Below are 14,781 nucleotides of genomic sequence, written 5' to 3'. Positions count from 1 at the left end.
CTTTCATTGGCATTTGTATGTGACCTCATGTCACCATGTGAAATGAAGGTTAAACACATGTACACACACCCTACACACATTCTGAGACAGTACTAATAGCCCACTGTTGAGACAGCATTTGCTATGCATGCTTAAATGATTGAATATTGAATAATTGATTTACTTTTAATGAAAAGACAAAAAGGTGGACTTCAAAATCCTTTTGTTAGGGGGTGCCAGATTTCCCTGTACTGGGATCAATATACTATCTTAATTTAAGTGACAGGAATTGATCAACACTAAGAAAGAAGAAGCGGGTTCCAAGTCCTGGTCTATACATTTTTGTTACTCGGGCCAATGTGTAAGCCTTAAGGGCTGGTCTACTTCAGACTGGTCTACTACCCCGTTCACTGCGCCTGTCCATAACACGTTAACAGTTCGCTAGTGCTCCGCTTTGTTGAAACAGTCTCACAAAGAAAAGGATATAAAAGTTAAAAAAAGCACTTAGCCTCCCCCATAGCTGTTATTCAAAGCGACAAGCGCTAGCGAAGCGGAGGCTAGCGTCTTTGTAAAGTGGCCTGTGACGGCTGTTAGCCCGGCCGTGGTGGGTTGGGATAGAGGAAGAGGGGGAATGAAGGTGTTCAGCAGACGTACCGCCGTAAATATACAGGGGCCGGCAGATATTGCAACTAGAAAGGCCAAGGTTTGATCTTATGACTAGCGTAAAGCAAGCATAAATATAGTAACAGGAAGTGTGTGTCGCTCCTGCTGGCATTGTTAAACGGAACTGCCCTGATGTGAAGCTCAAAAGCACCACAGCCTGGCTTTGGAAGTACAATGCCTAGAATAAGAATGGTAGGCCTGTATGTTAGGGTTATTTGCACAATAAAACATTTTGCAAAATGGGGTTTATACTTGGATGTATATTGGCTGCCTGTATATTGGCTTCTTACTAAGCACTACTAACCTTCCATGTGAAAGAAAGTGGTTATTTCAGAAGTGCTTCAGGAATTGTTAATCGGAGGAAAACAATGCAGGGAACATGTTTCACAGCTTTCCTTGATTATTCAACTCTTTCTTCTTTTCTAAGCCAGGGGATCTGGCTGAAGCTGGAAATGCCCAACGCATACTCTAGACTAGAGCTCTTGTGTTAAATGTGAAAAACCAAAAGAAACACAGAAGCAGAAACAAACACGTGGCGTAGCGTGTGTGTCTCGATGATAAAACGTTATGCCTATAGTGGACGCTCAGCCTTAAAGGGCGGTTCTCCTGTTGGGTGGTCCTACATCGTTATGACCCTGTTCTCCTTCACGGCGTTAGTTCTCCCGGTGCGTTGTCTCCCCGGGGGGGGGGGGGAGGGTACCCAAACAGAGGGGGCGGGGTGGTGGTTGGATGGTAACGGGTGTCGTCGCTCGGCTCGGTGCGGTCTAGGACCTGTAGTCCTTTTTACTGTAGGGCTTGTTCCCCAGAATGCCATCCACATCGTGCACGATGGACGAGGTGAGCTTCGGAAGAATCTGTTGAGGTAAGAACCAGACCATGGAACTTACGAATATCTTTATGGGTTTTATTTTGACTGTGACATTGGGCTCAAGCATGCCTACTCATAGCCTTGGGACATTGGGGATTGACCACAGTGCTTTTTAGCTGGGGAGTCATACGCCGTGCTACTTACTATACTTTCCTTTTCTTTAAGGTTTTAATGGAATACATTGCAATAGAAATATCTAATTTCAGTAACCCAAGGATTCTTCAAGATCTGTGTCATTTATATGCAATAAAAGGTGGTGCTCTTTTTGTATACAGTGGCAACTGGATACAGAGGGAACTCCAGCCTTCCTAGATGAACTATCCAGACATGATGCCCACACTGCAACTTCAGCAGATGAGGTCCTGCGCTCAGGGGGAAAGAGATTTCCCTCCCAGGCTTAAAATAGCACTCTCTACATCTATAAAAAAATAGTCACATGCCAATACATAACGAGGCAGATGTTTGTTGCATGGACAGCTAGTTCAGCTGGCGCTTTACTGCCACAGAGGGACGGGGATGTTCCAAATCCCGGCCTGTATGGTTCCACAACTTTAGGTCTCTTGTAGGAGAGCGGCAGAGGGGAACCCAGGTTCTGGGTTCGAACCCAAATGTCTGCGGTCTAAACAATTAACGGTCCATTGTGTAGAATTGAGTAGCAAATAGCAATGACGTGGACTGAATACCCCCACCCCTCCCTTTCTAACTACTTTGGTGGAATTTACTGGCCTGTGTTGTGTAAGGTTCCAGTCTGTACTTCCATTGAATCCGATCATTTTATTGTTATGTTTATGCTATGTTATTGTGTCTGTGTTGGAAGAGACCAAGAGTCAACATGGAGGCCCATGATTTACCTGTATGGCTCCAATGTTCTCCAAAAGCTGGTCAGCACTGGAGGCCCCCAGAAGGACAGAACTGACCCCATCGTTCCTCAGGCACCAGGCTAGAGGAACAAGGCACAGAGCAGAACTAGCTTCAGAGAAGGACTACACTCGCTGACTGGCTGACATTTAGGTTACGTATGTATTATCGAAACACACACCCTTTTTTCTGATCTAGAACATCTTCCTGGATATCTGATTTGAATCAAGTGATTGGTTTACCTGGTTTACCTGCAGCATCTGACGCTGACAGTGTCTGACGCTGGTATAGTGTATCGGTAATGTTAGTCAAATCAAAGTCAAATCAGTTTCCAAATCTCTGAATGTGGGTTGGGGTTGTTTTCGGTTTACGTTGACTGCTGTGTGTGTTGGGCAAGAGGGAGAAACATGACCCCTGAGGCAAGACGAAGGGATGGAGATGGGGAAAGGGAGGAAGGAGAGACACCACTTGGGAGGGGGACATGTTGGAGGGAGGGAAAGGGAGAGGTGGGTGAGGGAAGCACATGAGGGAGAAGACCATATGTCGGAGGTTGGGCCATCTGGGCTGCTGGACATGACAAACTCCACAGAGAGTTATCCATAGTAGTAGTAGTGCTGCAAGTGTAGTTTATGTGTAATGATGTGCTGTAGTTTAGTGTATAAAAGAATAGTTGTAGTACCGATAGCCAGCTCGGAGGGGGGGGGGGGGGGGGGGTTTAGTAGTACTTTGAGTGTAGCATATAAGTATAGTTGTAGTACCGATAGCGAGCTGGGGGAGGGTGTATATTAGTATAGTTGTAGTACCGATAGCGAGCTGGGGGAGGGTGTATATTAGTATAGTTGTAGTACCGATAGCGAGCTGGGGGAGGGTGTATATTAGTATAGTTGTAGTACCGATAGCGAGCTGGGGGAGGCTGTAGTAGTACTGAGTGTATATTAGTATAGTTGTAGTACCGATAGCGAGCTGGGGGAGGGTGTATATTAGTATAGTTGTAGTACCGATAGCGAGCTGGGGGAGGGTGTATATTAGTATAGTTGTAGTACCGATAGCGAGCTGGGGGAGGGTGTATATTAGTATAGTTGTAGTACCGATAGCGAGCTGGGGGAGGGTGTATATTAGTATAGTTGTAGTACCGATAGCGAGCTGGGGGAGGCTGTAGTAGTACTGAGTGTATATTAGTATAGTTGTAGTACCGATAGCAAGCTGGGGGAGGGTGTATATTAGTATAGTTGTAGTACCGATAGCGAGCTGGGGGAGGGTGTATATTAGTATAGTTGTAGTACCGATAGCGAGCTGGGGGAGGGTGTATATTAGTATAGTTGTAGTACCGATAGCGAGCTGGGGGAGGGTGCATCCGAGGCGCTCAGCGATGGCCAGCAGTTCCTTCAGCTTGGCCTGCTGGCGACGGCCCTCTTCACTCAGAATCTTGTCCTTCATCCACTGGTAACCCTGGCAACACAGTATAGAGTACAACAATGTTTAGATTTAATGTACATTGTTGTGTGTATATACTGTGTATATATATGCATATTATTCTTTATTTCACCTGTGGTTATTCCTAACTGTATTGTGTGTTATTGTATGTCATTTTATTAAAAAAAAATCATAGATGTATAAGTTCATCTTTCACATTTTCCCTTGTAGCACAGAGTTTAGTGGAGCTCTTTGAGACTACAACATACCAAATAACTAAAGATCACAACTGTTTAGCCAACTGTTGTCTAGTGCCAGCACTCCTAACCAGTCGAGTGAAATGATCATCCACTTAGATTTCAAAAGACCAATTTTTTGATGTCCCTTCTCTGAAGTGATGAGTCATCACAATGTGTTTTATCAGAAGAACTGTGCACTGTTAAATGCCACAGTTGACTGAGTCATCAAATTAAGAGGTGCTATCTATCTTAGACGGACAAACATAATCGTGTGAGTTGGAATATTTAGCTTGCAGTTATAAATCTATCGTTGTGTTTGCTTGAGCTCTGAGCTCTATTTGTATTAAATTGAATACAAATATAATAAGTATAATAATTGAAAGGCTGTCACACAAATAGTGGGAATGTTCTCCCATAGTCACGGTAGATGAAAACAGAAAAAAACATAAGACCAACCTAGATCAACATAAAATACAATTAAATAAAACAATAGTATTACAAATAATTGTACTAATAATAAAACATTTGATTGTAGAGAAGAATTTAGATGAACTATGGAAACAAAAAGCATGAATGGTAATGTTAATGTAAATATCAGTTTCTGATCGGCCAGCTGATCATAATAACGAGTTATTCAAATGGCTCAGAGCGAGGGGGCGTACCTTGAGGGATGCCCGGGAGAAGGCAGGCACGCCGCTGGTGTACTTCCCAGAGATGATTCCACATGCCAGGGGAGACCACGTCATGGCTCCCACCCCTGCAGACACACACACACACACACACACACACACACACACATATAGTGCTGCCTCGTATGAATAATATAAATAAAAAATATAACATAAAACACACACATAGATTTATTTATATATAAATATACATGACTTTCTTTCAATTTGATCCATAATTAATATTACGTTACATTATATAGTTCAGAGTAGAGTGTACCCAGATGTTTTGAAAGGGTATCAAGCCCTCTACATTAAATATACATGTCTTGATAACATCACCATGCCTTGTTCTACGGCCGTGGGTCCTTTCTCTGGCCGCTCACCTATCTTGTGATAGAGCTCCGGCAGCTGCACCTCCACCTTCTCCCTCTGGAACATGTGGTACTCAGCCTGCTCACAGATGGGCGGGATCAGGTTGAACTGCCGCGCCACAGAGTACGCCTCCTGCAAACACACACACACACACACACACACACAAAGAGGGACCATCACAACACACATAGTGACCATGGTTCGAGGCAAGCCTGTGGTTCTTTGCTTGACGTCATTCCCTCCCATTTCTAGGTCTTTGCTGGGCGGAGGGAAGAGTTGCAAAAACACAGAACAACAGTCAAAGGTTAAAATAGTGTCATTAATCATAATGACACAATAATTTGCTGTCTTCTAAAGATGAACGACAACATCAACCACCCTTCGCCACAAAGTGCTGTTTTATTATTACTTTCTTTTTCTTTCTTTCTCAACTTTCTTTCTTTATTGTACAATGGAGTTTTGGGACCCTACCCCTTCCACAATTTTTCCCCTAGAGACTAGATTGGAATCGCGCACTACCATTCAAAGGATTCACCCATTCTCCAACACTTCAACTACTTCAGACTTTGTAACTTTGTAAATTTTGAACCATTAACTTTTGTTCAAACATTTGAATAACCGACACACTTTGATCTTCAAATATATTTATCAAACAGATTTTCGATATCAGTTTTTTCAGAATCAACAGTTTAATTTCATACCCGCTTTGTATACTTTCAGTTGGTCTTCCGTTGAAGCTAGATATTTTTTAAATGGTGGGCATGTTAACATTGTTTACTCCATTTAGACTTTGTTCAAATCTTTTCACTTGATTTAAGCCATTCAACATTTCTTTATGTTTTAAACTATGTGGCTTTATTAAAACATATTTTCAACCTCACTTTGCATTACAGCACTCACCACACTTTCTGCAGGAAATGCATTTTCTAGTTATATTTGGATATTCTCACCATGATCTCCATTGCGCTCCAGCGTGACGTGCCCCAGTACATCGCCATCCCCTGGTTGATCACATGGGTCATGGCCCTCACCGTCTCTGCCAATCACAACAGATTACACACAAAGAGCATCAGCTATTGGTCAGATACCTTGTTAATAATACAGGACATATTCAGTTTGTTGATGGACGAAAATCCCAGCTAACACATTTAGGACTGAGAGAGAAAGAAAGAGATACAGAAAGAAATACAGAAAGGCAGGGTGAAAGAGAAACTCAACAATCTGAAAACATAAGGAGAACTGTTCAAAGCAGGGAAAGATATGTCAATGGGATCAACAGGCAGGAAGACTGAAGAACTTGAAAAACAGATTCTCTTCTGATTCTTAGGTCTGCCTCCTCACAAGTAGGTTATGTTCAGAGGCAACGGGGTGTAACACACAGTAATGCATGAGAAGGTAGAGGTCATCACACCAGGTATCCACATCCCTGTCAGTTTGTCAGGGTTGAAGAGCATCTTGAAGGTTGCATTCCTGGTTAACCAATTTGGGGTGGCTATGTAGCAAATTGACTTAAAAAAGCGATAGTATTCTTTTGAGAAAATTTGTTTAAAAATATTTCTTTAGACTGTTCGCTACAAAAACAAGTCCAGTGCTAATTCCAGTAAAAAATATTTGAGTGGCTAACCTGCAAGCTACTCTATAATGCTCTATAATAAAGTTCTTGTTCGTCTAAATCCAAAGAATAAGAAGAATAACATTGCTCTGTCTGTGAAAACATGTCGTCAAGACCTGCTTTAATAACCAAGGACAGCAGAATAGAGGAGAATAAGTTCTTCCTTTATTATGGTTTTTTATCTTCAAAATCATCGCCCCAGAGAAGATGTTTCATTACAAAAACATGCTGTTCTTGGAGAACATGCAGGATGATTTGTATCGCTCCCTATGAGGGGAGCGTTGGGTTGTTGGAACAAATGACCAGGGACCGACTGATGCAGATGGTATCAACGAGCATCGGATATGGAGTTGAGTGAGACAATATGAACATACTTCTCTCAAAACGGCATATTCAACATTATTAATTGTAGTGGGACGATAAGATCGGGGTAGGATCAAACGGTTGTAAACTGGGCGGGCTGCAGTCTGGGGGGGAGGGGTGTACATTACAGTCAATTTATAGATACAATAAATCAATCCCTTGAAGGGAGGGAGGGGGCGCATTCCAGCATTTTATGGGATCCATAGAGGGCTGAACGAAGGAGAGGAGGGAGTCTACTCCTAAATGTCTGCCATAAAATGCTTCCTCATAGGGGTGGCTGAGGGTACCAAGTACCTTCTATGACGAACTTTCTGGACCTAGGTGTGTGAAATGGATCTCCTGGACGAAACAAAAGAAAAGAAAAATAAAGTGAGATTGAGGAATTGGTGAGTGACCCTGGGGTTCATAGTTGACCTTGGGGTTACCTTTGCCTTTGTCAGGTCACAGGTGAGCAACAGGTGGCTGTTGGGTTTGAACTTTACCAAGCAGACAGCCACCTTGATGGACTACCAACTTATGCCTCGTTTCCGCAGTGCGGTTCAGTTCGGTGCGGCTTGGTCCGCTTATATTGGCGTTTCCACTGCCAAAAGTTGGGCAGGGTCTCAATTTTCGGTACTCCCCTGTTGGGGTACCAAGCGGTCTGAAAGGTGACATAAAGGTGGAGCTACACACGCCGTCCCTTGATTTGTCAATAGAATCGTCACTTCTGGCAACAGGGGGATAAAAACAAACAAACACAGGACCCGCAAGGTATTTCTGGCCACAGCGAAAGCTGCAGAAAATGTTGCGCCAAAGTTCACCGTCCTTCTTGGAAGACCTCCATTGATACGCTCTTTGTTTAAAGTGTCGCGTTCTTCTTTTTAATTGAATTTATTAGCAGGCTACACTGTGTCTCGCTGCTATGATGTCACGATGCTTACGTAGCTGCCGCGGCTATCGCCTTAAAACCCGCCCTACCATAAGGATACTATCGGCGGTGGAAACGCGAGCCAGATTAAGCGCAACCGGGCTGTCCCGCTCCGAGCCGCACCGCACCGAACCACACTGCTCGGTGAAAACTAGGCAAAATACCAACAAACCTGTTGTCCTACATTATACTAGGGCTTCAGGGCTCTGCTCTGATGGTGTTTTCAGGGGAATTACTTTGAAGGTCGGCAGTCCCAGAACAAAGACTTCAACAGTCCGATTTGTCAAGGTCGCGCATCGGTCAGGTTGACTGCACCCCGACCAGCTTCGGCAGGCCAGTAGAGGGAATTCTACCACCCCCCACACCCATGTATTGGATGCCATGGAATAAGTATTCCCAGCCTTGGGTGTAATAAGGCTTGCACATTGACACACAACACCTTGTTATAAGTTGTAGATAGGAGTTGCTGGGGCGCATGGCATCTGTGCCGTAAACAAGTTGTAGACCCCACCAACCACCGGGTGGAGAGTGATTATCTGACCAAAATGGCCAGAATCAGTTCATGCTCTCTCTGGCCCTGGATCTCTGCCGTACAAAGAGATATCTGGACGTCTGAGGCTGGTTGCGTCAAATGCATCTGTTATCATACATGACCCTACCTTCCATGGGTGTGTTGGGATCCGGCCGGTTGGCAAAGACCACGTCCACATACTCCAGCTGAAGTCTTTCTAGGGACGCCCTAAGACCTACGTTATGGAAGGAAAACAAAGATCATATTACTTAGTGTTGCCTTGCCATTGCTGGACGTTTGCTATCAATTTCAGGGTGTCCTGTTACACGCCACCAAACTAAATACAATGACTATTAGATTTCTTGTTGCATTAGAATGATTTCCTTCCTCTTCTAGCTAAACTGGGGGAAACAAAACACATCTGGAAACGTTTCACCTTCAATGATGTGTTTCCTAGACAAGCCTCTTTCTGTTTCCGCCCTGCGAAAATAGTCAGAAAGAAAGAAGGCATTTTAACTGGCTTTGAATACAAAACACTTAGAGAAATTACCATAACTTCTGTTAGCATAAAGCTATACCAAACTGCCTGACAGCAACTCATTTTAAGAAAAAAAACTATAAATTAAAACAGAACAGAGTACATACTTTCCTCCCCAGAAAATCTTGGTTGTGATGACTAAACTGGAGCGCCTGTGTGTGAAAGCAAAGTTGACTCATGAAACGTTTTCGTACCTTTTGTTAGGTAGTAAAGGTTATCTTATCATGCAGACTGTTATGTCGTTATTTTTTTGATCACTATTCCAAATGTTCATATTTATCAGGTGTACATTCATATATCAGGTGCACATTAATTCACCAGATGCTCCTCTTCAGATTCTACACCATTGATAAGGTTAATGATTATCCTCTTATCATTCATCCTTAACAGGTCAATGAATGAATGGTAGTAGTTCATAATGTCTCCTGTTACAATGAATAAACATCCCATGATGAGTGAAAAGGGATTCCATATTCTCTTTGTATGAATGAGGCTGATCACCCTACCGCCATCCCTTCTTTTTGATAATTCTTCCCAAGACAAGCTCAGCCCTGTGAAAGAGAGGCAGATTTAAATTATTGGCCAGATTTACAAGCAGGATCGCTGAAGAAATCAAAGCTGTCTCACACACACACACACACACGCACACACACACACACACACACACACACACATACACACACACACATACAACTACATAGATTGCACTAACAATGGTATTTGCCTCAACTGGATAATTACGATTTCCCCAGAGTTTAAACTGAGCCGACTGCTGCAAATTCCCCTCAATGATTTCCTGTGCTGCTTTGTAAATTGTGTACCCACCATTGGAAGGACTTTCAATGGTTTAATGTCATGTTAAGGATTGGGTCCTTAAAGCCCATTATAGCAACATTGCTGTGACATGCATTAACCCCAAACGTTCTGTCAGAGTCCTGGGGGATGGACAATGATCTGATTTAGAATGTCAAACACGTCTATCTACCTTCCACCTCTCCTCCCCTCTATCAACCTATCCACGCGTGTGTCCGTCTATCCTTCTGTTTATTAGTATACATCCATGACTCTGTGTGCGTGAGTGGGTGTGCGCGTGTGCACACCTGCGTGTGTACATGTGAGTGGGTGTGTTTATGTGGTTGTGTGTGTGAGAGTATATGTGTCTGCGTGAATATGTTTGTTTCTGTGTGTGTATGCATGTGTGTTTCCTGTATATGTATCCTGCGTTTTCCTGTCCGGGTTGTATGATGGGTTGCCGGTGCGAAACTCACTTCCCGGCAGCGTAAACCTCTGCGGTGTCGAACAGGTTGATGCCGTTGTCATAGGCCAGCGTCAGCAGCTCCTCTGCCATCTTGAGAGACAAAAACAACCCTTATTCATTTTTCATCTGACTCGTACCACATGTCGTATGAGGAAATGTGAGACTCTTTATAATGTTCGGTAAAATTCATTTTTCTCTGACAGGCTTTCCATATTGGAATGAGAATTGGGATTAAATTACTCCTTTTTTATCCTACCTCATCTGATATCTGGCCCCCAAACGTCACCCACGTCCCTGCAACACAGAGAAGAAGAAAGTGGTTACAGAGAGAGAGAGAGAGAGAGAGAGAGAGAGAGACGGAGAGAGAGGCATCGACATAGGGAGAGAGAGAGAGAGAGAGAGCGAAAGAGAGAGAGAGAGACGGAGAGGCATAGACATAGGGAGAGAGAGAGAGAGACGGAGAGGCATAGACATAGGGAGAGAGAGAGAGAGAGAGAGAGAAAGAGAGAGAGAGAGGCATCGACATAGGGAGAGAGAGAGAGAAAGAGAAAGAGAGAGAGAGAGAGAGTGAGCTCACCTAATCCAAGACAGGAGACCCGTAATCCAGATTTCCCAAGATTTCTGTAAGAAAAAAAATATATTAAACTCTTCAGTTAAGACATCCAACATCTATATGTATCATTTTTTTTTACAAAGCATTTGTGAAAGTGAGAATAATCCAAACCCAAAACGAATATAGAGCTATATTTGGAGGTAGTACTGTAGGTACTAAAGAAGGAGTGAACTAGTGGCAAACTTGGGTTCAAGGGAAATAGCTTGACAATTACTGGCAACCGATCAACTTCCCAACTTTCCAGATTTGTTAAAAAAATGATTGAACGCTTTCTCAGTACTAAATTGGATGTTAACCTCTGTTTGAATTAAAGGTTGGAAAAGGGTTATAATTTCAGTGAGTTTTCCGAAGGCATAATTATGCAACATGTGTTGTTTATGTTGTTTATGTTTTATTGTCTATTTTCTCTGATAGCGATATGCTGAATTTAACATATTTTTTGTAGTTAATTAGCTAGCCAGTTTTTCTCTCTTCTCTTCTTGACATGTTTAAAAAGGAGCATAAATTACAACTGCATATATTATTTTGTATTCAGCAATGAGCCACAGTATTCCGAACTTCATTCAGGAAACCATATTTTTATTCCCCTCATTTAACTCAAAACACTGCAATGGTGTCTGAACTCCTAAATCTAACCAACAGCCCCTTTATGTGTGATGGCCAAAATAAGGTGACAATCAATGTAAAGGTGGCATGAAGAGGGAAAGAATGAGGATACTTCTGTATAATAATAATAATCATTTGATTATTCATTCTTCTTCAAGTTTCCTGATAATGTCCAGTATAAGTAAACAATATCATATTCGTTGTTTTCTTATAATTACACTACAAAGTCCAAATGCTATCGATACAAAATCCAATTCTTTGACTTTCTTTTCTTCGGCTCGCACGATGTAGACCAACACAAGCGAACCTCAAACATGTCCGACACTGAGTCCGACAGAAGCGTGTCTCTAGTCACAGCTCACTGGACCACAACACCTACATCTCCCAGTCCTGAAAGTTAATTACATGCCATTGTACCAGCACTCCCACTCTCACTCTCTCTCATTTCAGCTGAAATGCTTCAGCTTGAATGCATTCAAACATTCAAAAGCTAGATGTACTCAGTGGCCTTCAAGGATGTGTAATAAAAAAGACCTTGGGTTGGGTGAAGCCACGAGAACACAAAGGACACTGTGAGGTTCCTTGAATGGATTAAAGAAGAGACAACATGCTGGCTGACTTCAGCCATCAGCTGGAGGAGGAGAGCGTGGAACATCCTAGGACAGCCTTTGGGGTGCTTCTCAATTGTGTCTTTGTGTGTGTGTAAGTATGAATGCGGAGTGACTCGAAGGTTGTGTGCTCGAAAAATTATCACACAAAATTAATAACCTAATAAAAGAAATAAATAAACCTCACAGCCCAAACACAAACAGCTGAGTATGGGAAAATGAAGGGAAACTACAATTCAATTATTTTATGACATTTTTAAGACTAAGCCTAAAAAGTAGCTTCTTGATCGGGTAATGCTGACGAGTCAACGAGCAAAACTTTAACGCGATATTCCAGCAACAAGCAACATTTCACAGCTATCTTTCATAATATTCTTTATGATGTGATAAAGTGTGTAGCTATAACAGTAGGCCAATGGCCCCAAGCTATCTCTTGTGTGGTTTGTGTCTGAAACAGGCTCCTGAAGAGGTGTTGATAATGTGAGTCTAAAACCCACACACGCATCGTTTTTTTCTAACACACTGGCACTGTTGATTGACAGCTGGCTGTATCACTTCTACTCCACATTGTATCACCACTTATTAGCATACAATATACCATGCATAAAAGCATGGGCATTTCTCCTTGTGGTACCATTTGTATTAATATATTAGTATACACAATATATAATAGCATGTGCATTTATTTTGTAATACCATTCGTATTAATATATCAGTTTATACAATAAATAATTTACACTAGCATTTATTTTTGTAATACCATGTGTATTTATACAGTAGCATTAGTAGGCCTTTTGCTATTTTATATGACGATGTGCAACCATGAACACACACAAACAAACGCTTTGGCAACCACCAAAAGGATACGCAATCAGTTCTGTGAAAGTGACGACCGACTGTGTTCACCGTGTGTGTGCGAGTGTGTGTAACATGACCTTCACACCTTTTCTTTGTGAAGTTCGGACCAAGAACGTGCGCTGCGACAGGAGATTGAAGCCAGCCGCAGAGAACCTTTTTGTTTGGTTTATAAACGTGCCACATTCTCCAAGTAGTGATGAGTAGATCCAGGCACTTAAACATCAACAAGAAGCGAATGACATTCATTTCATTTAAAAATAGACACGGTGTGAAATGTGTTCTTAAACATCGCACAGTCTACGGGTACACACATCCACACATGGCACCGACAGGTTGACACGTGCACGCACACACACACACACACAAACACACACACACACACACACACACACACACACACACACACACACACACACGTAGGCCAAACTCGACAAAATGTTGAAGTAAATGGCTATGAGAAGCATTGCCCTGTAGTAGTTCTCCAACATTGTATGTTCTGGTACTTTCAACTTAATAAATTAGCTTTCTTTGACTGGGAATTGATTGTGCCACATCCATCTGTAAAAAACTGTGCTGTTATATCTAAGCTCCATGTGCAGATGATATTAGGGAACTTGTGAACTGAAGTATTTAGTAATCTGCCGTGAACGTGAAGATTTAGACATGTGTCAGCAACACTGGCCATTCGGATCACATAACATGCTGATTCTAGACAGTCAGAGGTAATTTTACTGGGAAAATGTATTATTATTATGCCTGATCTACGATGAAAAATATTGTTTCTACTATCTGGACTTCAAACATCCCTCTTAAAGCAGTTGCAAGTAGGGCTGTACGGTGTGGACTAAAATGTATATCACGGTATGATTGGAGGCATAGACGGTAACGGTATTATATCACAGTATGTTAATTAATTGTATCTTCTTATTTCGATATAAATGCTTCTGAAGGGGTAAAATACTGGTTAGGCAGCAAAAAGGCAACAAAAAAAAAAAGCAACATATTTTCTCAAGTTACTTCCATCTCTGAAAACATTAATGTTTAATAGTATGCATTTCTTTCTCCACTTGCTCGCAGACCTTGCCGTATAGCATCTCAATTTGGCTGAAGTGTGTGCGGGCAGGCAACGCGTCCCTGGGATCGAGTGTTTTGACCATCTCTTTAAAGCACTTTCTATTGACATTTGGAAAGGGAACCATGTCCTTACACAGGTAAACAGTGATGGCGTTCCTTATCTCGTTCCACCGCTGGCTTTTTTTTTTCGTAAGGACTGGCTTTGGAAAATGCCTGCGGAAGCGATGTCTGAGATGCAGAGATAACTTCGAGCTAGCAGCGTTTGTCTCATACGGTGTGGAATGAGAGCTTGTGAAGGGACTATTGCGCAAGCCCGAAGGCGCGCAGCAAGCGCGCCTGCGTGCTTGCACAATAGCATACTGCCCGAGAAGGCAGTGTCGCTGTCAAATCTGTCCCTGGGAAAAGTAACGTTGCGCCGAATTGAAAACGCCCAATCCATACCGCAATTTCACGCCGGTGTACTTTCTATACCGTTTATACCGTACACCCCTACTTGCAGTGTGCGAACTATACCGCGGCTTTCGGGGGGGCTCACTTATATGGGTTATATGGGTGCTTGCGCGTGCCTCAGAGCGAGGACTTACTCAAAACACATCCATTATTACAAGCCTGTATGCCTACTTGCCTTATGGCAGCACATATATACACATATATCACAGCTAGCATCTGCCGAAGAACTCGCCTCTTGCTGCTACTCAGACTCATTCGTCTTCGATTTCTTTATAAATCCGAAATTTGTAAGTAGGTTTCCATGTTTTCTTTTTGACATG

General features: G+C 42.6%; 1 protein-coding gene across 6 annotated transcripts in view; it reads right to left on the bottom strand.

Moving 5' to 3' along the window:
* Positions 1-1,008: 1,008 nt before the first annotated feature.
* LOC307079300 (voltage-gated potassium channel subunit beta-2-like) overlaps positions 1,009-14,781 on the bottom strand; it is a gene marked incomplete at its 5' end in the record, with an annotated part of 31,779 nt that continues 18,006 nt past the window's right edge. For 4 of the 6 annotated variants that reach the window (XM_079741549.1, XM_079741550.1, XM_079741546.1 and 1 more), the window contains 13 exons: positions 1,009-1,496; positions 2,362-2,450; positions 3,697-3,817; positions 4,683-4,777; positions 5,075-5,195; positions 6,014-6,099; positions 8,605-8,691; positions 8,893-8,936; positions 9,102-9,146; positions 9,501-9,545; positions 10,263-10,342; positions 10,509-10,546; positions 10,830-10,873. In XM_079741549.1, coding sequence (XP_079597675.1) covers positions 1,407-1,496; positions 2,362-2,450; positions 3,697-3,817; positions 4,683-4,777; positions 5,075-5,195; positions 6,014-6,099; positions 8,605-8,691; positions 8,893-8,936; positions 9,102-9,146; positions 9,501-9,545; positions 10,263-10,342; positions 10,509-10,546; positions 10,830-10,873 — 985 coding nt within the window. In that variant the 3' untranslated portion in view covers positions 1,009-1,406. Of the gene's footprint in view, positions 1,497-2,361; positions 2,451-3,696; positions 3,818-4,682; positions 4,778-5,074; positions 5,196-6,013; positions 6,100-7,332; positions 7,378-8,604; positions 8,692-8,892; positions 8,937-9,101; positions 9,147-9,500; positions 9,546-10,262; positions 10,343-10,508; positions 10,547-10,829; positions 10,874-14,781 lie in introns of all 6 variants that reach the window. The other 2 variants (XM_079741545.1, XM_079741547.1) reach the window with 1 other exon arrangement.

This window comes from Pollachius pollachius (assembly GCF_949987615.1).
Source record: "Pollachius pollachius genome assembly, chromosome: 8".
Classification (NCBI taxonomy): domain Eukaryota; kingdom Metazoa; phylum Chordata; class Actinopteri; order Gadiformes; family Gadidae; genus Pollachius; species Pollachius pollachius.
Note: the sequence above shows the minus strand (reverse complement) of the source record. Positions and strands in the feature narration are given on the sequence as shown.